Raw genomic sequence first — 24,471 nt, 5'->3', positions numbered from 1 at the left:
TAAGCAAAACCCTTTACAAAGGTCTCATTTTATCCTCACAACCCTGGCAAGTGGGTGCTATTATTATCATCACTGTCTTATAGATGAGGAAACTGAGGTAGACTTGCCTAGGATCTGAAGTTGGATTTGAACTCAGGTCTTTCTGACTAGAGATCCAGTGCTCTATCCACTGTGTCACCTAGATGCCTCTGGAACATACTTCTTAGAAACTCTGCCTGATTAGTGCTATTACTTGATCAGAAGCTTTTAACCTGTATTCTGTGAGCTGTAAAATGTTTTATTTATATGACATATTTTTGTACTTTCTGATGCTATTTTGAAATTTTTTTTGTTATTTTTCTTTGGTGTATCCTAGAAGCATATAGACTTAGGCAAGAGAGAGAGCTAGAGATTTGCTCTCCTGGGCAGATACTCCACTCCTATATTAAATCTGGCATGACCCTCTGCAATTAAGTCATGTCTTTCAGAGACCCATAAAGGCCAAAAATTCACACAAAAATTCCAGCTGAAATATTTTACCAGATTATAATGTCCATTTTAATCTAGAAAAATGCTTACTAACTAATCCAATTACAACTCAATATTATTAAGTAAATTAAAATGTATTCTTTTTTTTTTAATTGAAAAAAATTACCAGCATTTTAGTCAGCTGGGTAGTTCATTAAAAAGTAATCACTGTTTAGCCATACAATAAAGTATAAAAATTTGTTCTAGATTGAAATTTCATATTAGTTCTTGACCTTAGAAATCTAGCCAGAAATCTAATTGAACTATGATGATAATGTGTCATAAATGTTTCAGTTTTATTACATTTTACAACACAACAAAAACACAGCCATGTTCTCAATATAACGCTTTGTACTTTGAGCTTTCTTAGGTTTTCTTGCTCCTACAACTTTGTATTTCAAAATCACCATTTCATTGTTGCCAATGAGAACTAGGCTGCTTCCCCACCCCCACCCCCACTCATAAGAGTACGGTATTTTTATGTTTTACCTGTTCTATGGAGAGTTTTGAGATCCAAGTGGTTTGTAGAAGATTCTTCCGTTGATTTTTAGGAGCATCTCTGAGAGAAAGGAAGAGTTCCTGGGCGTTCAGATTACAAAGCTGACACACACCATGCTCAATTTCAAATACTTTAGCACGCAGATAGCTATTATTTGATCGAATCCAAAATTCCTCCTGACATTTCTGAGAACAAAACCGTGAATCCCAAGCGCTCACTTTGTACTGTTGGCCAGATTGGCAAGTACGTTGTTGACAGTGGAGACAAAGTGGATTTCCTTCAATATCCACAGCCTGCAAAAATCCCTTAGATGTAGAAGGTTGTGTGGTGAGATCACCTTGGACTGGGCTAGAATGAAGAAGTCAGAGAAACTTTTAGAGAACAAATGCTGTAAGTTAGAACTCTCATCTTCCCGGAAAAGTACTACTTAGCTGGCCCCTTATACCAAAAAGGTGACTGGACCCTGGGTGCCCCAAGGCTTTGCCAGCTAAGAAAAGTTCTGTCGATCCCTAACCACCTTTGTGTGCACAGGCTGGCAACAGATTCTAGCTGTCATTCAAGGTTGGGCCCACAGAAGTCTGGACAGGCTCATCAAGAAGGTGAGTCATGTGATGCATTTGGGGGTGGGAAGGGGTACATAATAACCACCTAATAAGTTGTGGAAGGGTTGGAATTTAGTGCCCTGACCATGTCACTCCTCTGCCCAAGAAGCTGCAATGATTCTGTACTGCCTTTAGGATAAAATATGAACACCTCTGTTGGGCCTGCAAAGCCCTTCTCCAGTTGGCTACAGCCTCTGTCTGTGGACTTAGCACACACTTCTCCCTCACACATTTGACATTCCAGCCAAATGACTCTACTTGCTGACACGAGTACCAAATGTTCTGTCTCCTGCCTTCAGGCTTTTCCATAGGCTGTCCCTGTGGATGGAATGCTCTTTTCTCCTTCATCTGTCCCCTAGAACCTCTAACACTCCCTCTGAAGGTCAGCTCAAATGCCCTCTTCTATTAGATTACTCTCCCAATTCCTCCAGTTGTTAGTGCCATCTCTTGACATTACTTTGTATTTATTTTGCATCCATCTTGTATTTATTAGTATGTGTATATCTCACACATTCCCTCCTTGAGGGATGAGGCTGTTATATTTTTGACTTTGTGCCCCTAGCACCTGTCAGAGCACCTTGCATATAGTAGGTACTAAATAAATGCCTGATGCATGAATGAATGAACAACCAGAGAAAAGGTTATGAGAATCAAATGAGATGATAACTGTAAAGTGAACTTAGCACAGTGTTTGGGACATAGTAGGCACTATATAAATGTTAACAACAATAACGTTATTATTGTTATACCTGTTATATATTATTATTATTTCATCTGCACTTGCAAAATCTAACCTGTATTGAAGTATAATAACTCTAGTAAGTATTCTATAATATAGTATGGGAATGTCTGAATGAATAAACCTATATTAAATTCAAGGTTCTTGGGCATAGTCAGTGAACTGGCATTTATTAAGTACCAATAATGTGCCAGGCACTGTACCAGTTATCCAGTGGTATAATCTATAGCCATTCTTTCATTATCTGTATCAAGGAAGGTAAAGCAGTGCAAAATAATGTTTAAAATTTCATTTTTAGCTTTAGAAGTTACTTCTATTTACCTTTGAATATTAAGTATTTTGGGTGTTCTGGGAATTAAAACACTTTGAAACAAATAATAAAAAGGATTAAGACAGAAGAAAACTTCCAGTTTCTGCTTCTGGCCCCATTTTCCTTTTCCATAGAGAAAAAGACTCACTCCTTTTAGACTGCTGCATAACACTAGCCAACATTAAAGTTAACCTCTCAAATTCTCCCTAAATTTTCTGGTTCATGCTCCACATTTATCAAATCGGAAAAAAATAGCTGCATAGATTTTGGAGAAATTATACTCATACGTTGCTAGTAGAACTGCAAATGGGTAGAATCTTTTTGGAGGACTCTCAGGCAACAGAGATAATAAGTCACAAAGATAAAACTTTGAATCTTATAATTATGTGGAACTGCAATGAACTAGAAACTAAATATTCAACAATTTGTGAAATGGTTGAGTAAACTTTTGCATATCAATGTAATAAGATGCAACAACCCTATAATAAATAATAAATATGGGAATGAAAAGAAATTTAGAAACAATATTTTCTGATTCAAACCTTCCAAAGACAGGGTTTGGTTCCTTTTTTCTTCTCTTTTCTTTTCTTGGTTTAAAAAACTTTTTCTTTTAGTTCTTAAAAGAAACGAAGTTCCTCTTAATATCACTAAAGCAATTAAGTAAAGAAGGTGGTGATATTAATAAAATTTAAAAGTAAGATGTGCTGATGAATATCAGTCTATTTGTAAATGAGTTAAGAGTTGATTATACTCAAATTAGAAACTGAACGCATTTACTCATCTGCTCAGTGTATTAGAATAAAAGAAAAATATATTTTCTGATTACATTTTAAATTACTGAATAGGGAATAACAACACCTACCTGAGCTCCTCATACAGGGTATAAGGTTCAAATGAGCTAACATATATACAATTACTTTGAAAAATTCCACAGAAATGGCAAGGTATAATGATGTATCTTATTAGCATTGAAAAACTTACTTTATAGTAGTTTCCCATGTTTCTACAGCAGAAGAGGTTTGGTTTTTAGAGGAAAACCTGAATTCCTTTGTGATCACACGGATGCTACCCCCATCACTCTGCACTTTGTTCACAGCAGCCGCTGCAACATCTTCTTTAGTTATGTATCTGGAATAATGGAAAGTTACTTAAATTTTTTCTCTTTTATAATATCACAGTTTAAAACAAATATACACTTCTTCCCTATCATGTTTAGATTATTTTTGCAATATCAGTGATAGAAAAATGTAAGACAGAGTATTACCAGGTCTGAAATTTGAAAATGGAATTTACTTTGTTAGCAAATTTTCATTAGGGGGGTTCATATATAGATATATATACACATACACATCTTTTCCTTCCAAACTATCTTTTGCATGATTTTGCACCTAAGATATGCAAACACCATTTATATCTATTTGACAAATGTTCATTTAGAAAAGCAAAAAGGGCATGGGTATCAGTAAGAAATGTACCATTTAACTTTATTGAGTACACAAGAGTAGCCACCACTCTTGGGTATCCAATTTCCTGTGCTGTGAATAAATCCTCTAACTTTAGTTCACCTACCCTCCTTCTTGACCTTCCTTTTTAAGCTTTGCTAAATTTATGTAATCAAATGTAAAGGGGTATCAATCTGTTATAATACACTATTTAGGTCCTTTTTTAGTTTACTGACTTGAATCCTGTCTTCTGAAAACCTGAAGGTCATTTTCATAATTACCAGCACATATAGGGCTCACTGTACCTTCCATTAAAATACAGCCACCCTTGAAGTAGAATTCAGAAACTTATTACCCAGCACTTTTGATACCACACAACAGTTTAGAGACCGGAAATGAAGAAGAATGTTATTCTCAATTAAAGCAACAGGGGAATTTAAGTAGGTGGAATGCAATTACCCAATTAATTCCTTTTAATTAGCATGCCCTAGTTTCTCTGGGTAGTTTACATCTCAGATTTTTTCCTTTCTAAAAAGGAGTTGAAACTTAACACATTTTTATATAATCTTGACTACTACCATATCTTATGAGTCCAACAAGTTGGTAATAATCTCATCAAAATCAAATCACAATGTGTTTCTCTAGGGTTCCCTAAATTTAACTCTTTATCTTAATTTTCCCCCATTGATTCAGCTATTTTATCCCCTAGAGTAGCACTTCTCTGCCATATTTTGCCATACAAATAAATTCAAAATATCTCTTGTTGATAATAGAAAGATCTCCTAATTTTGAGAGGAAGAGGGATGTTATTAAGCTTTGCCTCAGGTTTTAATGAAACAGCTTGAAAAATCAAATTCACTGACTTAAAAAGGTAATAAAGAATCTATTCAGAGGCTTGGGAACCAGAGTAATTTTTTATTTTTTCTGTAAGAGTTCCATGAATAAATATCTGAAAAATCATACAAATCAGAGAATCTAAAGGTTTTCATGGAAGTTAGACAGAGCCCTAGATTCTAGGCAGTGCTTCTTAAACTGTGGGTCTCGACAGTTTAAGAGCTGAAGTAGTTGCGTGTGGAAAATGTTTAAGAAGCCCTGCTCTTGAGCACAATTACCACCATGTTTGAGTCAGGTGGCACTGGAAAAAATTTAGGAAAATATAGCACAGGAAAAAATTTAAGCTTCCAGAAATGATACAGGGCAAAGTTAAGAAGAAGAAAGCAACCAAAATAAACAGTGAATAGAAATAAGATTTTAGAGCAATATTTGAGAAAGAAAAAAATATACAACACTGAAAATGCTGAATCTAAATTATTTAAGGTTATAACAACTAAGGCCATGTGATTAGAGGGCAGAATGCTGGGTATGGACTCACGAAGACCTGGGCTTAAATTTCTCCTCTGACATTTTCTAGTGACATGACGATGAGCAAGTCATATATCCCCTCTGGGCCTTAGGCAACTCTCCAAGATTATAAATTAACAATTAGTTGCAATCTACACAAACAAAATCATAGGTCCTAAAAGTATTGACATGGAACAAACAAATTTTATATTTACAAAGGAGTCAGCAATATTTCAAAAGCAGGACACTAAGTCACTGATCCCTGCTTTTTTAATATGTTGCTGGTGGGGTAGCTATAAGGCAGTTTTGGCGAAGGGGTCATCCTAGGGCTGTACCACCACCAAACCCTGTGACACTCATCACTGTACCTCCACTCCCATGTGGCTGACCAGTGCTAGAAGTCACCCAACTGCACTGAATGGGTCCACTACCAGTCTATGTCATCTGCTCAAAATCCTTTCATTTTTCCCTATTTTATTCTTTAACCCATTTTCCCAAGATATTTGGGACCATACAAGAGAATAAAACTGACAAAGTGATATCCATAGCTGACATTTACAGGGTGTTCCTCACAACAGTGGAGACAGTGAGGTAGATTGGGTAGAATGCTAGACTTGGAGTCAGGGAACATTTAGGTTCAAATCCTAACTTTGATGCTTATTAGCTGTGTTATCATGGATAAGTAACTTAACCTTTCTTAGATTGTTTTCTCATCTGTAAAATATGAAGTCTTTAATTCACAGAGCTGTTTTAGGGAAAGAACTATAGAAATATGAGTTATTATTAACAACCTTTGGACATACATAGTATTACCTAAATAGATCTTACCATGATCAAGAACCAGGCAGGTTGCCCTCTTCTATTGTTTCTGAGAAAATTTACAAAGTATCTAATTATATAATTCTAAAACAAGCTGTTGGGGCACCTGGCTGGTACAGTGGATAAAGTACTAGACCTGGAGTTAGGAAGACTCCTCTTCCTGAGTTGAAATCTGGCCTCAGACAATTACTAGCTATGTGACCCTGGTCAAGTCACTTAACCCCGTTTGTGTCAGTTCCTCATCTGTAAAACGAGCTGCAGAAAGAAATGGTGAACCAGTCCATTATCTTTGTCAAGAAAACCCCAAATGGGGCCATGAAGAGTTGGACACAAAGGTGGACATGAAGAGTTGGATATGCCTGAACAATAACAAAAACAAGCTGCTAATGTATAACTTACTATTATGTGACTGATTACTCCTATGGAAATGATCACAAAAAAGGAGAGAGAAAGTGGGGGAAAATTCATACCTTTTGGTACTATTTTGTTTAGTCTGTTGCTTTGTTATCTCATCCAAAGCCAGAATAGGGCTGTGAAAGATATGGCCACTTCTCCTGATAATTCTTTGCTTCATGGCTGTGAGACAGTTCCACTCCCGTACAAACTTCAAAATCTGGCAGAGAATGAGATTTTGAAAAAAGCAGAGGAGCAGATCATAAGCCAATGAACATCAGGCAGTGATCCTCCTTAAGTAACTGAGCCAGGTGAAGCAGGTGGAAAACCAATACTTTGATGTTATCTTCAAAACAATAGTTTGAGTGCAATGATGACAGATTTATTTAATCAGGTATTTTTGAGGGGAATTTCCTATAGCCAGCTCTGTGACACAAAAGTCTCATTTACCATAAGAGTTTTCTAAAGGTAAATTTATAGGCACGCCACAATAGGTTCAACAAGCCTGGAAATCAGTAGGGACAGTCACTTACGTTCATAGGACCTTGATTTTCTTATCTGCAGAAGGAGAGAGGGGGATTACATGACCCTCACGTCTCTTCTGGTTCTACATTTACAATCCTGTCACCAACATCCAAATACAGGACACTCACCCAAGTCTAATCTGGCTATTTGAACACATACTTTACAATGGCCAGGTCAGAAATGGTCAAAACAGGTATTGTAATGATGGTGGAGCTAATATTTAACAAAATGTTACATTTACCAGTGAGTAAGAATTTAATAGCTTTGTTGCACCTAGATCAAATTATTCTTCAAATAAAAAAGCCATCAAATAGATAAGGGACAAAATAGTTTTCAGGGCACCACCTACATTTTAGTCAACAACTACCTGGACAACATTGGCTATGTGCTAAAAATTTGAGAGGCAGGGATAGAAGTCATCAAAGAGAAGATATCACAACTATTTTCTCTTTTAAGACAGATGTGTAACCTCTGTCAACTATGTATTCCAGGGGGCAAGATGCCATTCTCATTCAAAGGGTAAAAAAATATTGTTCCCATACAGATTGTCATTATGCTTGATACTTTATAACTTACAAAGCACTGTCCTGCGTGCTGGGATCAGTTAACAATGCAAGCTAACCTCTCTTTGCAAGAAAGATAAATGCAGCCACAGATCAGACTGAAGGCCTTTCTGGGCTGTACCTGGCCTGAAGTTGCACTTAGATGATCCTTACAATTAATTGAGAATTACCCAACATGAAATTTCTCCCACTCTCACAATGTATCACTGTTAGAGCCTAACCTTTAAGATAAAATGTGATTCTGTCAGAGACAAACACCACAGTTGCTAATCCTGTAAATGAGAAAGAAAACTATGTGAAGATGATTCTTTCCACAGAAACAGTAACTGTAGGTGTGATCATTTGCCAAAGAAACAGATTTTGTGCTTATTATTAGCACCGGTGGTAATTAATAATGTGCCTGAACTGATGAAAATGCAGCCAACAATTAGAATCTGCAATAATGTCACAAATTGCTTTACATTTATTAAACACAAGAGGATCATTAAAAGGATTAAACATAAAACGTATTTAGGTGAATGTTTAGGACTATTATTCTTACCAGTGAACGGTTTTGTTTCAGTTGAAAACATGCTGGTAAATCTTCCCAGAGGTCTAATTTTACATCCAAAGGAATGAAATTGCAGTTCATTTGCTCACCATTCTGATTATCAATTGAGAGAAAAATATTAGTCAATTTTTGTCCATGGGCGTTAAACAACTCTTTGTTTTGATTTGGCATTACAATATGACATAACATTTCCATCAGTCACCTAAAGGATAAACTAATATAAGCCTATTTTAGAAGGGGTGCCAGGAAGAAGAGGCCATAAAGGAGTGCTTCCTGAACCAAGGTGCAGAAACCAGAGTCCATACCGAACAGTACGTCCATACCAGCTAAATTCATGCCAACGCTTATGAAAGGATGCTACTCTGGTATAATTTTATATTCTTCTCTTTGACATGAGAGGCAGCAGGGAATAGTATTAGAAAGCTGATCCTGAAGTGAGGAAGACCTGAATCCAAATCCCTCTCCTGGCACATATTAGCTGTCCAACTCAGGGCAAATTACTCCATTTTTCAGTGTCCCAGGCATTTCCCTATGGTAGAGGGAGCTTCCTCAACCAGGTGTTCCCTAGGCCAATGGAATCAATGGTCCAATCCTCATCCTTCTTTGACATTCTGCGGAAAATGTGTCAAAATAAAGGGCTTCAGAAGTATAAGAATATTATCTCTTTTTTTTTTGTTTGTTTACAAGGCAATAGGGGTTAAATGACTTGCTCAGGGTCACACAGCTAGTAAGTGTCAAGTGTCTGAGGCCAGATTTGAACTCAGGTCCTCCTGAATCCAGGGCTGGAGCTTTATCCACTGTGCCACCTAGCTGCCCCTCCTTATCTCATTTTTAAAGTTAAATATGGATGAAATCTTGAAACTTTCATATGCAGACTTCTACTAGGTGAGCATTTTGATAACGGAAAGTTAACTAGAAACTGGATTTGGAGTCAGAAAAGACCTGATGTCTATGTTCAGCTGGGTTCAAGTACTAGCTTTACAAGCTTAGGCACAGGACTGGTTGACCTTTGGCACATTACTGAACTCATTTCTTTTTCTATAAAATAATAATACCTATATTATTTATCTCACAGAATGCTGTTAGGATGAAACAAGATCATACACATGAAAGTACTTTGTACTCAATAAAGTGCTATTTGAAAGTGAGTTATTTCCTATCATCATTCAAAAGCATAACACAATGGCCTATTCTTGATTCTCCATCCTCAAATAGAAAGAGTGGGGGCAATAGTATTAAGAATAAAAAAAATGGTGGTCATGAAAATTTTACCTTCATTACAGTTTGCTATTTGATAATTAGTTCACATTACAATTCTAATAACATAACAAAAAATCAACTTACATAATATTTTACTATTTACAAAGCAGTTTCCTCAAAGCCATGGGAAGGAAAACATTTTGGACATTAGAGATAATTTATAATGCACATACTGTGCAATACAGACAAATGGGGGTGGATTATCTTTGGAATTCATCAGATGAATGGAATTCAAGAATTTAAGTGATTAAAAATATCATACATGGTCAGGAAGTTAGCTGAAAATCAGTAGTAGCATTTTTTTTCATAAAGAAAGGAAAACCTATATGTATGAAAACTGATTGTACAAAGAATAGTAAAAACCAAAACATCTCACATATCTTAACAATTCTTCCTGGTATGTATTTGAAAAAAATTACACTTGTATAAGGCAGTCTGACGTCATGGATAAAGTGCTAGAATAGGAGTCAGGGAAACCTGGGTTTCAATCTCATCTTCAGATACTTTATTAGCTCTAGATCCTGGGCAACTCACTTAATTTCTCGGGCCATCAATGGCCTTATCTGAAAATGGGGGGCTGAATTCTATGACTTCTAAAATCCTTTCTAGACCTCTGATGCTATGAAAATTTAAGCGTCACTTTTAAGTTTTGCAAAATACTTTACATTCATTAAATTGTTTGAGTTTCATAACAAGCCTATGAAGTGGTACTTTCCTTTTCTGTCCAGATTTTAAGTTAAGGAGCTCCCAGTGAAGAAATACCTTCCAAAAATAATAACCAGCAACTGTTCTGCAACTTACACTAATTTTATGGAACTATACAGCTTAAGGGAGTTGTCTAGGCCATTGAGAAGATAGGCCCAGAGTTGTGTAGTCTATGCTGGAGAAGATTCAAACTCAGGATGTCCTTTGGCAGTTCTGAAACTGTACTCTACCAGTCAGAAAAAAAGGAGCTCTGTGCAGCTGATTCCAAAGTTCAATGTCCCGTAAGGAATCCCATACAAAGTGGAAAACTGTGGGTTTATATTGGGGCACAAACCTCCCCACCTGAGTGTACCCATCTGTCCCCACTTGCTCTCAGCATCCCCATGGTGAAGCTGTTAAAAAATGGCAAAAATAAAATAAACAATAATAGTAAGATTATTTTAATTGAGAAAATGCTATGTAAATTTTTAGGCCAGCCATGTAAGTGAGGACATGAAATCAGAGACGAGGATATGAATTAATAAGATTTACTCAAAATAACTGATTTATGAATAAAAACAAAAAATACAATAACAGCTCTGGCTAATTTTAAAATGCTTGATAATAGCAAAATTCAATTGGAAGAATAAAAGATCTAGAATCTCATGGAAAATACTAAAAAATGAGAAACAATGAAGAGAGAACAGCATTTGTATACTTCAATTTATCCTACAAAACTGTAACCATCAAAATGAAATGCTATTGTTAAAAACAAAATAGAAAAGCAGATCTTTGAAACAGAGTTGATAAGGAAGAGTCAGATAAAATTGAATTCAATAACCCAATGTTTGATAACTTCCTGGAGAACATATATTACTTGCAGAAGATCTTACTGTACAAGAATTGCTGGGAGAAATGAAAGTCAGTTTGACAGAAATTAGTTTCAGACCAACATTTTACACCATCTACCACAATAAGCACAAAATGGATACGTGACCTGAATATTAGCCATACCATATAAAAGTTATAAGAGAACCAAATCAAGAACCTTTCACAGGTAAGGCTATGAAAATCACTCTTAATCAAATAGGGGGTATCACACACACACACACACAAAAATAATTCTGATAAATGTTAAATTGAAAATATTTGCTTTAACTGGCATGATACAGGGGGAACCCTATGTATCACTTTTTTTTTAAGAGACCTTTTAAAAAAGGTTTTTATTGCTATCTTTTGTGTCTTCTTAAAAAAAAATCACTATAGTTTCTCCCTGAGAACCATACCATATAATAAGTAACACTTTATTAAGAAAAAGAGGGAAAATCAGTATTATTAATACACTGAACAAATCAGAAAACCTTGGCAGTGTACAATACTTGTGGACCTCACACCACATGTTTTTAGTAAAGGTTGATATTCAGGATATATAGGGAACACAAATAAATAAAATCAAAAGCCATTGCCCTAATAGATATAACCAAAGAATCCTAAAAAGAAGAAATGCAAACTATTAACTACTATTAACAAAAAAAGAATTGTAAACTATTAACAGCAATTATGAAAGACTGTATCAAATCACCAATAATATAAGGAATACAAATCACAACAACTCTGAAGTTTCACCTCATATTCAGCAAATTGGTTAAGACGTCGAAAGACAGGAATGCTGGAAAAGTTATGGAAAGACAAGCAAACTAATTAATGTATGTTATTGGGGGAGCTGTGAATTGTTCCAACCATTTTGAAAAGCAACCTAGAATTATGCTAAGAAAGTGACTAAAAAATCCATACCTAAAACCCTATTGCTAGGTATATACACACTTAGGAGGTGAATGATAAAAAATGTTCCATATATGCCAAACTATTTATGGCAGCACTTTTTGCAGCAAAAATGAACTAGAAACCAAGTAGATGCCCATCGATTAAGGAAAAGCTAAACAAGTTGTAGAACTTGAATTTTACAGAATATTACTGTACCACAGGAAATGATGAATACAATGTGACCAGAGAAATATGTGAAGACCAATATATATGGAGACCACAATAAATGGAAATAACAATTACAAAATGAAACTGAATGCTGTTAAATTATAATGACATATGAGAATACCTCTCCCTTCTTTCTTTGCATAAATAGTAAACAATTGGTACCAACACAACATAAAATACTTAAAAGATATATTGGTCAGTTTTGCTGAACTTTTTTCCCTCTTCATATATTCTGTTATAAGGGATAACTCTCTGGGTAGGGGAAGGATACATTAGGAATCAAAGGTGATATAAAAAAAATTGGTATTTTTTCAAAAGGATGCTTATGATGCCAGATAAAGTAGTACTATGATTACAAAGAAAGGGAATATATATGTGATTTCAATTATATAGGGAACTCCTTGAACTTAATGAAGTGCCTAGAGCATTAAGTGGTTAAATGATTTGCCCAGAGTCACACAGCATTTTAGAGGAAGGATTGGAAGTCAGGTCCTCCAAGGCTGGCTCTCTATCTACTGTGTCACACTGTCTCTTGCTATGATTTCCCAAAGAGTTATTCAAAATTTTCTAAGTTGGTGAAAACAGAGATGTCAAAGCAAAGCAAAACAGAACAATCTACAACTGAATTTCAGATCAGCTACAATGCCCTATTACAGATTATCAATTTAAAAAATTCATAACTCCAATATATGTCTAATAAAAAGTAAAAGCAACCCAAGTTGTTAGGAAGGTACTGCATTTAAGATTAATTGGTAATCTGAGATCTAAAACTAAACAGGAAGCATCCATAGTATTAAGAGTGTTGTTATAGACAAAAGATCACCTAAATACACATAGTAGTTATAGTAGGTAGTTTGAGAACATTTGCCTCATTTTCAGGCAGGAATTTCAGAGTGTGAACAGGGGAACAGAAGAGAATCTGAGGCAACATTATGTAGTGGAAAAAGGGCTGGGAAATGAAGTCAAGGGGGCACCTGCATCCTAATCTCACCTCTGATGTTCAGCTAACTTCTGACATCACCGCTCTGAATCTCATTTCCTCATCTGTACTAAAAGGATAGTAAAAAAAAGGATTAAAAAAAAGGGTTGTCATGGAATTTAAAAGACATTTTAAATTTCAAACCCTTTATAAACCCTGAAGGGTCAAAAAATACAAAGACCTACTAATGATATACTAGAAAGCATATCAGGCATATTTACTAAAATGTGAAAAAAAGTAAGACAAAAAATATGCCAAATATCCCAGCAAAGCTTACCTTAGTATAGAGATGAATTCTGTCTGTATTCTTACTTGCACAAAACATCAGGACATCATATACAGGTAAAGTGTCTGAATCCTTCAACTCTTCTGGAAAGAAAAAGTAAATGGTATTTGAAGACTTGTCTAATAGGAGTGAAATGTGGTATAATAGAGAAAACAGTAAGGGTGGAGTCTGACAGTCTAGGTTCAAATCTAAGTCATTAACCACCTTGGTGATTCACTTAAACTTCCTGGGCCCCAAATTCCTCATCTGTAAAATGAAGAGGCTGGATTAGATGACATATCTGGTTCTTCTTAGCTACAAGGTCGATGATTCTAAAGCCTAAATTGAAGCCAAGAAGATGTACACTGGAAACAAGGAGGAACTTGCTGCCAGCAATTACTCTTGAATACTTATATTAAAAGAAACTTTGAATTTGTTATAAATTTAAATTTTGAAGAAAAGGCAAGAACTTGCCTAAGCTCTTTCAAATTCCCTTCCAAACAACTGTAATGGCTCAAAACAAATTCTGAAGCAGCAGAACACACAAAAGGACACGGCAAAACAATTTTCCAGCCCAAGACAACTTGACTTGCAGGAAGGGGAGCACAGTCCAGTGAGATGATTTCTGGGCAAGCCAGGAAGGGTCTCCTAGCCCCAGTGGAGGTTAGCAACCTCAGCCCCACAGACCTGACACAGCAAGCCAGCAGTCTAGTGGGCCAGCTGCAAAGCCTCCAACATCTGGTGCAGCAGGCGAGTGGCCAAGCCGAGCAGACCTGGTATCCCTGATGCAGCAGGCAAAATGTCCAGGCCCAGAGACCCTGGTGCAGCAGGACAGTGGGTTAAGCCCCTGGTCCCCAGTGCAAGAAGTTTGGGACAGTGATCCCTGTACGCCAGGAGTAGATTTCAACTTTAAAAGTCATGAAATAGACAGGAAAATAAGCAACCCTCTGCCCCTCAACCCTCCAAAAAAAACCCAAACCACAGAAAGCTACTATGGTGACAAGAAAGAGCAAAACACAAACTCGGAAGAGAACAACAATATCATGCAAAGCCTCAAAGAGAAATCTAAATTGTTCTTACATCCAAATAGAACTCCTAGAAGAGCTAATAAAAGATTTTAAAAATTAAATAAAAGATGTAGAAGAAAAATTGGGAAAAGAAATGAGAGATATGTAAGAGAATCACGAAAAAAGAGTCAATAGCTTAGTAAAGGAAGCACAAACAACTCCCTAAAAAGTAGAACTGGCCAAATGGAAAAGGAGGTACTAAAATCCACTAAAGAAAAGAACTCCTTAAAAAGCAGAATTAGCCAAATGGAAAAGGAGGCACAAAAGCCAACTGAAGAAAATGATTCCTCAAAAATTAGATTTGGGGAAGTGGAAGCTAATGACTCCATGAGACATCAAGAATCAAACAAAATCAGAATAAAAAAAAAAGGAAGAAAATGTGAAGTATCTCATTGGTAAAACAATTGATCTGGAAAATAGACTGAAGGGAGATAATCTAAGAATGAATGGACTACATGAAAGCCATGATCAAAAAAAAAAGAGTCTGGACAGCATCTTTCAAGAAATTAACAAGGAAAACTGCCTGTAAAACAGTAACTGAAAGAATCCACCCACTACCTCCTGAAAGAGATCCCAAAATTAAAACACCCAGGAGTATTACATCCAAATTCCAGAACTTTCAGGTCAAGGAGAAAATATCTCAAGCAGCCAGAAAGAAGGAATTCAAATATCAAGAAACCCACAATCAGGATTACACAGCTTCAACATTAAAGGAGTGGAAGGCTTGGAATATGATATTACGGAAGGCAAAAGAGCTTGGATTATAACCAAGAATTACCTACCCAGCAAAACTGAGCATAATCCTTCAGGGGAAATATTGGACATTCAATGAAATAGAGAACTTTCAAACATTCCTGATGAAAAGACCAGAGCTGAACAGAAAATTAGATTTTCAAATACAAGACTCAAGAGAAACATAAAAAGGTAGACAAGAAAGAGAAAATATAAGTTATTCAAAAAGGTTAAACTGTTTACTTCCATACACGGGAAGACGATACTTGTAACTCTGAAGAACAATATTACTATTAAGGTAGTTAAAAGGAGTATACATAGACAATGGGAACAGGGATAAGTTGACTTTGATGGGATGATATAAAAAAATTAAAGGTGGAGAAAGAGAATTGCACTGGAAGAAGAGGAAAGGGAGAGGTAGAATGAAGTAAATTATCTAATATGAATAGGCACAGTAGCGGGAAAGAAGGGAGGGACAGCACATCATTTGAACCTTACTGGCTCAAAGAGTGAATAACATACACACTCAGTTGGGTACAGAAATCTGTCTTACCCTATAGGGAAGTAGAAGGGGAGGGAAATAGGAAAAGGAGGTGGGATCTCATAGAAGAGAGGGAAGAACGAGGGAGGCAGTGGTCAGAAGGAAAACACTGGTAAGGAGGGGACAGGGAGAAAGGGGAGAAAGAGAGAGAAAGAAAGAGAGGGAGAGAGAAAGAGAGAGAAGTATAAACAGGAGAAAAACAGGATGGAGGGAAATACACAGTTAGTAATCATAACCATGAATGTAAATGGGATGAACTCACCCATAAAGCAGAAGCAAATAGCAGAGTCGAACAAAACCCAGAATTCGACAATTTTTTTTTACAAGAAACACATTTTAAATGCACACGTGAGCGCGCGCGTGCACATGCACACACACCCAAAGTAAAGGCTGAAGCAGCATCTATTATTGAAGTAAAGAAAGAAGCAGGGGTAGAAATCATGATCTAAGACAAAGCAAAAGCAAAATAGATTTAATTAAAAGAGACAACAAAGGAAATTATATCTTATTAAATGATACCATAGACAATGAAGTAATATGAAAGCTAAACATATATGCACCAAATAGTATAGCACCCAAATTTGTAAAGAAGTTAAATGAATTACAGAAGGAAAGATATTAAAACTACTAGTGGGGGATTTCAACTTTCCACTCTCAGAACTAAATAAACCTAACCACAAAATAAACAAGAAAGATGTTAAGAAGGTAAACAGAATCTCAGAAAAGTTAGATGTGATAGAATGCTGGAGAAACCTGAATGGGGATAGAAAGGAATATACCTTTTTCTCAGCAGTACATGACACCTATACAAAAACTGACCATGTATTAGGGCATAAAAACCTCACAATCAAATGCAAAAAGGCAGAAATGTTAAATGCATCCTTTTTAGATCATGTTGCAGTAAAAATTACATATAATAAAGGGCCATGGAAAGATAGATTAAAATTAAATGGAAACTAAATAATCTAATCCTAGAGAATGAGTGGGTCAAAGAAACAAGTCATAGAAACAATCAATAATTGCATTAAAGAGAATTACCTCCCTTCTATTATCTCTTTCCCTTTTCTTCTTCTTTACCCTTACTGCTTCTTCCCTCCCTTCTATCCCCCCTCCCTTTTATTTCCCCTTTTCCCTCCTACTGCCTATAGTGCAAGTTAGATTTCTATACCTGATTATGTTATTCCTTTCTTGAGCCAAATCTGATGAGAGTAAGGTTCAAACAATGCTCATCCCCCTCCCTTCTTTACCTCTGCTCTAATAGGTTTTTGTGTCTTTTCCTGTAATGTAATTTACCCATGTCTGCCTCCTCCTTTCTCAGTACGTTTTCTTAGCTCAGACTAATCCACTTACTTGGATCCATTTGACCCACTTGATTAGATATTTTTTTTATCATTACATCAAAGTCAACTTATATCCTCCCCCTTTATGTATACTCCTTTAACATGGTGTAATAACAATACAGTTCTCAAGAGTTGCAAGTGTCATCTTCCCTTGTAGGGATGTAAACATTTTGCCCTTGTTAACAACATATTGTATCTTTCTGTCCCACTTACCTTTTTATGTCTCCCCTGAATCTTTTACTTGAAGTTCGAATTTTTTGTTGAGCTCTGGTCTTTTTATCAGGAAGGTTTGGAAGTCCCCTCTTTCGTTGAATATCCATCTCCTTCCCTGAAAAATCACGCTCATTTTCGCTGGGTTGTTAATCCTTGGCTGCATTCCAGGCTCCTTTGCCTTACAGAATATCATGTTGCATGCCCTACGGTCTTTTAATGTAGAGGCTGCAAGGTCCTGTGTAATCCTGACTGTGGTTCCATGATATTTAAATTGTTTCTTTCTGGTTGCTTGCAATATTTTCTCTTTAATCTGGTAATTTTGGAATTTGGCTATTATATTACTTGGCATTTTCAATTTGGGATCTCTTTCAGGCGGGGAGCGGTGGATTCTTTCTATAGTTATTTTACTTTCTGGTTCTAGGACTTCAAGGCAGTTTTCCTTTATGATTTCTTGAAGGATTTTGTCCAGGCTCTTTTTTTCATCATGATTTTCAGGTAGGCCAATAATTTTTAAATTGTCTCTCCTGGATTGATTTTCCAGGTCTGTTGTTTTACCCATGAGGTATTTTACGTTTTCATCCATTTTTTCATTTTTTTGTTTGTTTGACTGATTCTTGCTCTCTCATAGAGTCATTAGTTTTCATTTGTTCAATTCTAATTTTTAACATATTGTTTTCTTCTGTTAGATTTTGTACTTTCTTATCCAATTGGTCAACTGTATTTTTAAGGGATTTGTTTTCTTTAGTGTACTTTTTTTCCAGTTGGCCAATTGTGTTTTTTAGGGACTTGTTTTCTTCAGTGTACTTTTTTCCAATTGGCCAATTGTACATTTTAAGGACTCCTCTACCTCTCTCATTTGACTTTTAAAATCCTTCTTGAGCTCTTCTAAGAAGGCTTTTTGGGCTTCAGACCAGTTCATATTCCCTTTTAATGTTGTAGATGTGGGTTTGATGACAATGTTGTCCTCTTCAGAATTTCTGTCTTGATCTTCACTCTTCTCATAATATGAATCTATTGTATGTTTCGTTTTACTCATGGTGTTTCTTTATTCTCTGGCCTTTAAAGAGATTATGCTCTCCTGCTGGGGAGCAGAGGGCACTGACCCAAGCTTCTTGTGTTGGGAGCCTAGGTCTTGGTCACTGGCTTTGTGTGCTGGGGCCTCTTATGTTGGCAATTGGAGGCTGTAGGGTTCTGGCAGCTTACCTGGTATTGGGCTGGAATCAGCAAGGCTGGGACTTTCAGGCAAATCTAGGTTGCCTGCTTTTTCTTTTCATTAGCTTTGTTCAGCTCCTTTTAGATGGGTGCTGCAGGGTGTTTATCTGCGTGGAGCCCCTTGTAGTGCTGCCTCCCTTATTTCTGTTGAGGCACTGGGAGATTCCTTTGCTGTAGAATGCCTAGGCACCTGCTGGTTTTATGAGCTGGTTTCCACTGGTTCCCCCACCCTCACTGAGGCTCGGAGGTCCAGTTGTTGGTGTTTGCCTGCTAGACCACCTGGGCTTTGGGATCTCCTCCTGGTTGGCAGTTGGAGGCTGTAGGGTTCTGACAGCTTACCTGGTGTTGGACTGGAATCAGCAAGGCTGGAACTTTGGGGCAACTCTAGGTTGCTTTCTTCAGCTCCTTTCAGATGAATGCTGCAGGGTGCTTAATCGCCTGGGGCCCTTTGTAGTGCTGCTTCCCTTATTTTTGCTGAGGCACTGGGAGACCTGTTTGCTGTAGAATGCAGAGGCACCAGAATCTCCTCCTGGTATGCTAAAGTGGTCTTTCCACTAGCTGGCTGGGGGACTCTCATTCCGTACTGCTCCCCTTCCCCCAGGGTAAGAGGGCCCTTTCCCGTTAATCCCTTTAGCCTCCTGGATTACTGCACTACTGCTCCCCATCTTTCTTCTGGTTCAGCTGTTCCAGGGTTTTTTCTGGGGTAATATTTTCTGGGTTTTCAGAGGTTGATAGGGGAGGGTGAGAGAGACTACCTTTTTACTCTGCCATCATAGCTCCCAGAAGCAGAAGTCAAGTCTCATTTTTATTTTACATTTTTTTTTCATCTTGTACAAAAAATTTTAGGCCAATGCTAAAACTTAAATACGTAATATGAAAAAAAAAACATTATAAACTTGAATATAAAATAAGAAAAGAAAAAATGTCATATGCACAGCAGAATGTAGGAGAGGATTCAAAATATATAGCAATAACTTTCCATTTCAAGAAAGTCTATATATTAAATACTGCATGTTATGTTGAAAACTGTCCATCTTTTCTTTGCTTCCTTGCAGGTTTTCTTTTGTTTTCTGTTGTATACTTTTTACTTTGTTCTTGTTATACCCTTCCTCCTCTCCCCCCTCCCCCCAGGCTACAATTAAGTGCCAATATATTTATATACAGATACTGATATACACATACACATATACACATACATATATAAACATACATTTCCCCTAAGATATTCTACTCCTAATCTGTTTTTAAGTATGTGCAGCATATCTCTTTTTTGCTATCTCTCCTAATTCCTCTACTTTACCTGCTACCTTGTCCTTCTATTACTTAACCTATGCCCTTCCAGAGATCCCTCGCTTATCCTCCTATTCCCATAAATCTAAAAATCCTTTTGTACATCCGTCATTCCCTGACCCTCCCCTCATCCTCCCAAGAATCCCTCCCTTATCCACCCATTCCTGTTGATCTAAACATTCTTCTATATTCTCCTTTTAACCCATTCCCTCACCCTCACCTCTAAAGAGTCCTCCTTTATCCTCTCCCCTTTCCCTATCCTCTTAGAGTTTTCTTTTTGAATTTAGAAGACTTTTATACTCTTCTAAACGTGTTTGCATTTTTTCTTCTTGAACCCATTCAAAATGAAAGCAGGTTTCCAGAACTCGCCACCCCCTCTCCCATTCAATTCCTTTCTATGGGCTCTTCCTCTCCCGCCTCATTTGTGTAAGATAATTACTCTTTTAACTGTTCTTGAACAGTTTTACTTTTTGAAGTTATTTCATATTCAGGTCTACCCCAATCTTTTTAATAAGCTACCTAATTACTAATAACAATCTTAGATACAAGTCTTACATTTTACATACATAAAAGGTAAACAGTCTATCCATATTGAGTCCCTATGTACCTAATATTTCTCTTGGTTCTTGTATGTCAAATCTTCTATTACATTCAGGCTTTTTTTTTTCCCTTAAACAAAGTCCTGAAAGTCTGACAATTCATTAAACGTTCTTTTTTTTTTTTCCCTCATTCAGAATTATGCTTAGCTTTGCTGGGTATGATATTTTCGGCTGGAAACCCAGTTCTTTTGCTCTTCAATATATAGTGTTCCAAGATCTGTGATCTTTTAGCATTGCCACTGCTAGATCTTGTGTGATTCTAACTGTGGTACTGCCATATGTAAATTGTTTTTGTTTTCTTGTTGCTCATAATATTTTGTCCTTGAGCTTTCGGAATTTGACTATAATATTCTTACGAGTTTTCCTCGTAGGATCTCTTTCAGGTAGTAATCGGTGGATTTTTTCTATTTTTACTTTCCCCTCTTGTTCTAATGCTTCAGGACAATTTTCTTTAATTATTTCTTGTATCACTGTATCAAGATTCTTTTTTTGATCATAGCTTTCAGGCAGTCCAATTATTCTTATGTTTTCTCTTCTTGATCTGTTCTCTAGAGTTGTTTTTCTTATGAGATGTTTCATATTCTCTTCTATTTTTCACTCTTTATATTTTGTTTTATTATTTCTTGGTTTTATAACTTTGCTGGCTCCCCCTTGCCCAATTCTGATTTTCAAGGAGTCATTTTTCTTCCTTAATATTCTCGATCTCCTTTTCTAATTGGTTGACTCTCTTTTCACAATCTTGTTTTTCTTGGATTATTCTTATTTTTCTTGTCAGTTTTCCCTCAATCTCTCTCATTTGATTTTTTAAGTCTTTTTAAAGTTCTTCAGTGAATTCTTTTTGGGCAGGTGACCATTTGACATTACTCTTTGGGGTAGAATAGGGTTTCTTTGCTTTAGTATCTATCTCAGAAGACAAATCTCAGTCTTCTCTATTTCCATAGTAGCTTTCTATGGTTGGATTCTCTCTCCTTTGCCTGTGCATTTTTTTTTAATTGGTAATAGTTAGGTTTTTATAATCGCCTCTAGTCCTGGGATATGGAGGATGGTGCCTCTGGCCTCAGATCCTCTTCAGTTCTCCCACTCTGACCTTGAACTTAAAATAAGACCTCCAGCCTCCTATAAGTGCCCACAGCCAGTCGTGTCCTGCCCCACTGCTTCTGTACATGCTACTTCCTTTTCGCACCCTCCAGTCTCCACAGCACAGCTGGGTCTGGCGTTCCTTGTCAGCAGAGGTTTCCTAAATGCCCAACTGCCCTCACTGTCCTGGGGGTGAAAGTTACTGTGGCTGGGACTGAGGCAGCCTCCCAACCTAGCTAACCCCAGGACTTGCAAGCTTGTTGTTTAAGCGGTCCCAAGGCTGGAGAAGGATCTTCTCTGATTGTCCCAGGAGGACCCAGGTTTTGCCCCTACTCTATTTATTTTCACCACTCTATGTTGGTCTCCCTGAGGTGCTATTTTATGTCTTTTGTAGAGGAAAATCTTGAAAGTTTGAAATTTTCTGACATACTCCACCATCTTCCCAGAATCCTTTCTCAAGTCTCATCTTCTGAAAAGGATATGCTTTAGTCTCCCAGCATTGCTGGTGCCTTCCCTCTGAGATTATCTCCCACTTATACTGCATGTATCTTGTATGTAAATAGCTGTTTCCATGTTGTCTCCCCCAAAGGACTGTGAGCATCTTGTGGGCAAGGACTGTGTTTCTGCCTTTCTTTGTATCTTCTGAACTTGCTGCAGTGTCTGGCACATAGAACCACACACATAAGTGTTTGTTGTTGTTGTTGTTGTTGTTGTTGTTGTTGTCAGTAGAGGAACTCAGAATTTGTTGCAGATGGATGCTGATGGTTGCTTAGCCTACTAGTCAAAGGAGCAAGAGGAGAAGAAGGCATTGCTAAGAGGGTAAAGGATGACTCTATTAAGTGTGGAAAGGGCCACTGTACATTTTACTGGATGAACTGACTTTCTGCAGGTTAAGTGACTTCTGAAAAATTTTTGCAAACTTGAGTGAAAGCATCTGACTCCTATTGAAAGAACAGAATTCATTATTCTGAATATATAGATGGGGAAACAGAGATTAAATGAAGACTAAAGATAACGAACAATAAACTGAAATGATTTTATATCCATTCCCAGATAAACATTATTCTCCTCATCTAAGCTATTGCTCTATTACATTAGAAACTTTAGAACTTTGGTTTCATTTGTTTTTAAGCTGGGAATAAGGAAAAACAGATACACAATAGTATTCTTATTCCAAGTACATGCTGCCTATTTAATGGCCATTAAAGTTAACAAAACTAAACAAGGTCTGTTCAGTTCAATTCAATTAAACATGCAATATGTATTTGCTACATGCAAGGCTTTACTAAGAGCTGGGGACAGAAATATGAAAATGACAGTCCCTTCCTGCCCTCAAGGTGTGGTATAATGGAAAAGAGGTTGAATTTGTAGCCATAGGATACAAGTTTGAATTCCATCTCTGACACTTACTACTTGTATAATTTTGTCATTAGAACCCTCTGGACTTGGTTTCCTCATCTGTAAAATGAGGAGGTTGGGTTAGAGGACCTTCAAAATCCCTTTCAGCTCTCAATCTTGATCTATGAGAATGTTTCTAAGGAACTTATGATCTAATCCAGTATATGAAATATGTATAAAAAAAGCTATGAGATAGAGGCAAAGAGCTATGCCCCACTGAAGGATGGACAAACTTTTCCAGGGGTGGGGGTGGGAAAGAAAATTCAGGAACAGACTTTTGATGAGCTAGCATCTGGATTAAGCCTTAAAGGGAAGTAGTTCAACAGAGAAGGGGATGGATGGGAGAAGGCTCTGAGACTGATGGACACGATCATTACAATGCCTTAAGAAGAGTTATCTGGGAACATTTTGGAGGATAGATTAGAGAGTTGAAAGACTAGAGGCAAAAGGAACTCTTCAAAAAGGTTAATAAAACAGATGAGAAGGAAGAAAAACCAGTCAGTAGTTCCTATTACCTGCCAGACACTGTGCTGGGGACACAAATATAAAAAAATAGAGAGTCCCCACCCTCAAGGAGCTAACAATTTAATGAGGAAAGCCAACATACAAAAGGAATCTGAAAAAGGCAAGGAGGGAGGGAAGAAGGGACCCACCCAGGAGGCACAATGGAGTCCAGTTCAAAGGAGTCCAACTGGGAGAAAAATTAAAGCATGGATTGGGGTGGTTATAGTAGAAGTGGACAGGAGGGTATGGATAAATGAAGCCATTAAAGGCTTGGTTACTTATTAGACTATAAAGTGAAGTGTAGGGTAGAGTTGAATGTGATTCCAAAGTTATGAGCATGTGTTACTTGGAATATAGTGATCATGATGCAGAGACAGAAACTGGAGGCGGGGAAGGTTTAGACAATAAGACGAAAGAAAATCTAGATTTCTGTTAATGTAAAGAGATGAAACAAATCTAAGTAGAAAAGGTCCAGAATAAGGAGTTTGTTGCCAAAGGAACTGAGGCCTAGAGGATGACAGGAATTGAGGAGGGATATGGGTGGGGTGTACAGAATTGGAATAAATGTTCTCAAATTCATTGTTTTAGAAAAACCTTGGGGGCAAGATGAAGTAGAAGGAAAGGAAAAATAATAGCTAAAGAAAGTCTCTGATTTTAGAATGAGAAAATTTGTCACCTCTTCGGTGCACAAAATTTCAGAAGTGGTATCTACCCTCACTTCAATTCACTAGCATAGTAATTACAGTTTTAAATGGATGTTACATGTTAAATTCATTAAATTACTACTGCATAAACAATGCAAGCAACATGTAGGCAATGCATTATAAACACATTTTAACAATTTGAGTTAATTCTATCAAGAATGACATTCTGCAAAAGCTACCAAAGTAACATATATACCATATATAGTAACACATCTTAAAAACAGTGATTCCTATAATGTTGCCAATTCTTGCCAGCTGGCCCAGATTTGACATTGATATTTGATAGTTTGTTGCTAGCTAACCACCATATACGTACATATGTGT

At 36.9% G+C, this 24,471-nt stretch overlaps 1 protein-coding gene across 6 annotated transcripts in view; it reads right to left on the bottom strand.

Moving 5' to 3' along the window:
- The window catches only part of ZRANB3 (zinc finger RANBP2-type containing 3), a 190,357-nt gene that overhangs the window by 9,281 nt on the left and 156,605 nt on the right, over nucleotides 1-24,471 (bottom strand). For 5 of the 6 annotated variants that reach the window (XM_027835736.1, XM_027835733.1, XM_027835737.1 and 2 more), the window contains exons 15-19: nucleotides 13,483-13,574; nucleotides 8,282-8,383; nucleotides 6,730-6,872; nucleotides 3,639-3,785; nucleotides 997-1,354 (exon numbers count right to left, since the gene is read on the bottom strand). In XM_027835736.1, the coding sequence (XP_027691537.1) occupies nucleotides 997-1,354; nucleotides 3,639-3,785; nucleotides 6,730-6,872; nucleotides 8,282-8,383; nucleotides 13,483-13,574 (842 nt within the window). The remainder of the gene's footprint in view (nucleotides 1-996; nucleotides 1,355-3,638; nucleotides 3,786-6,729; nucleotides 6,873-8,281; nucleotides 8,384-13,482; nucleotides 13,575-24,471) is intronic. The other variant, XM_027835738.1, reaches the window with a different exon arrangement.

Source organism: Vombatus ursinus, unplaced genomic scaffold (assembly GCF_900497805.2).
Source record: "Vombatus ursinus unplaced genomic scaffold, bare-nosed wombat genome assembly UNPS02014816.1, whole genome shotgun sequence".
In the NCBI taxonomy this organism is placed as follows: Eukaryota; Metazoa; Chordata; class Mammalia; order Diprotodontia; family Vombatidae; genus Vombatus; species Vombatus ursinus.
This window is presented reverse-complemented; position numbering and strand designations above follow the sequence as displayed.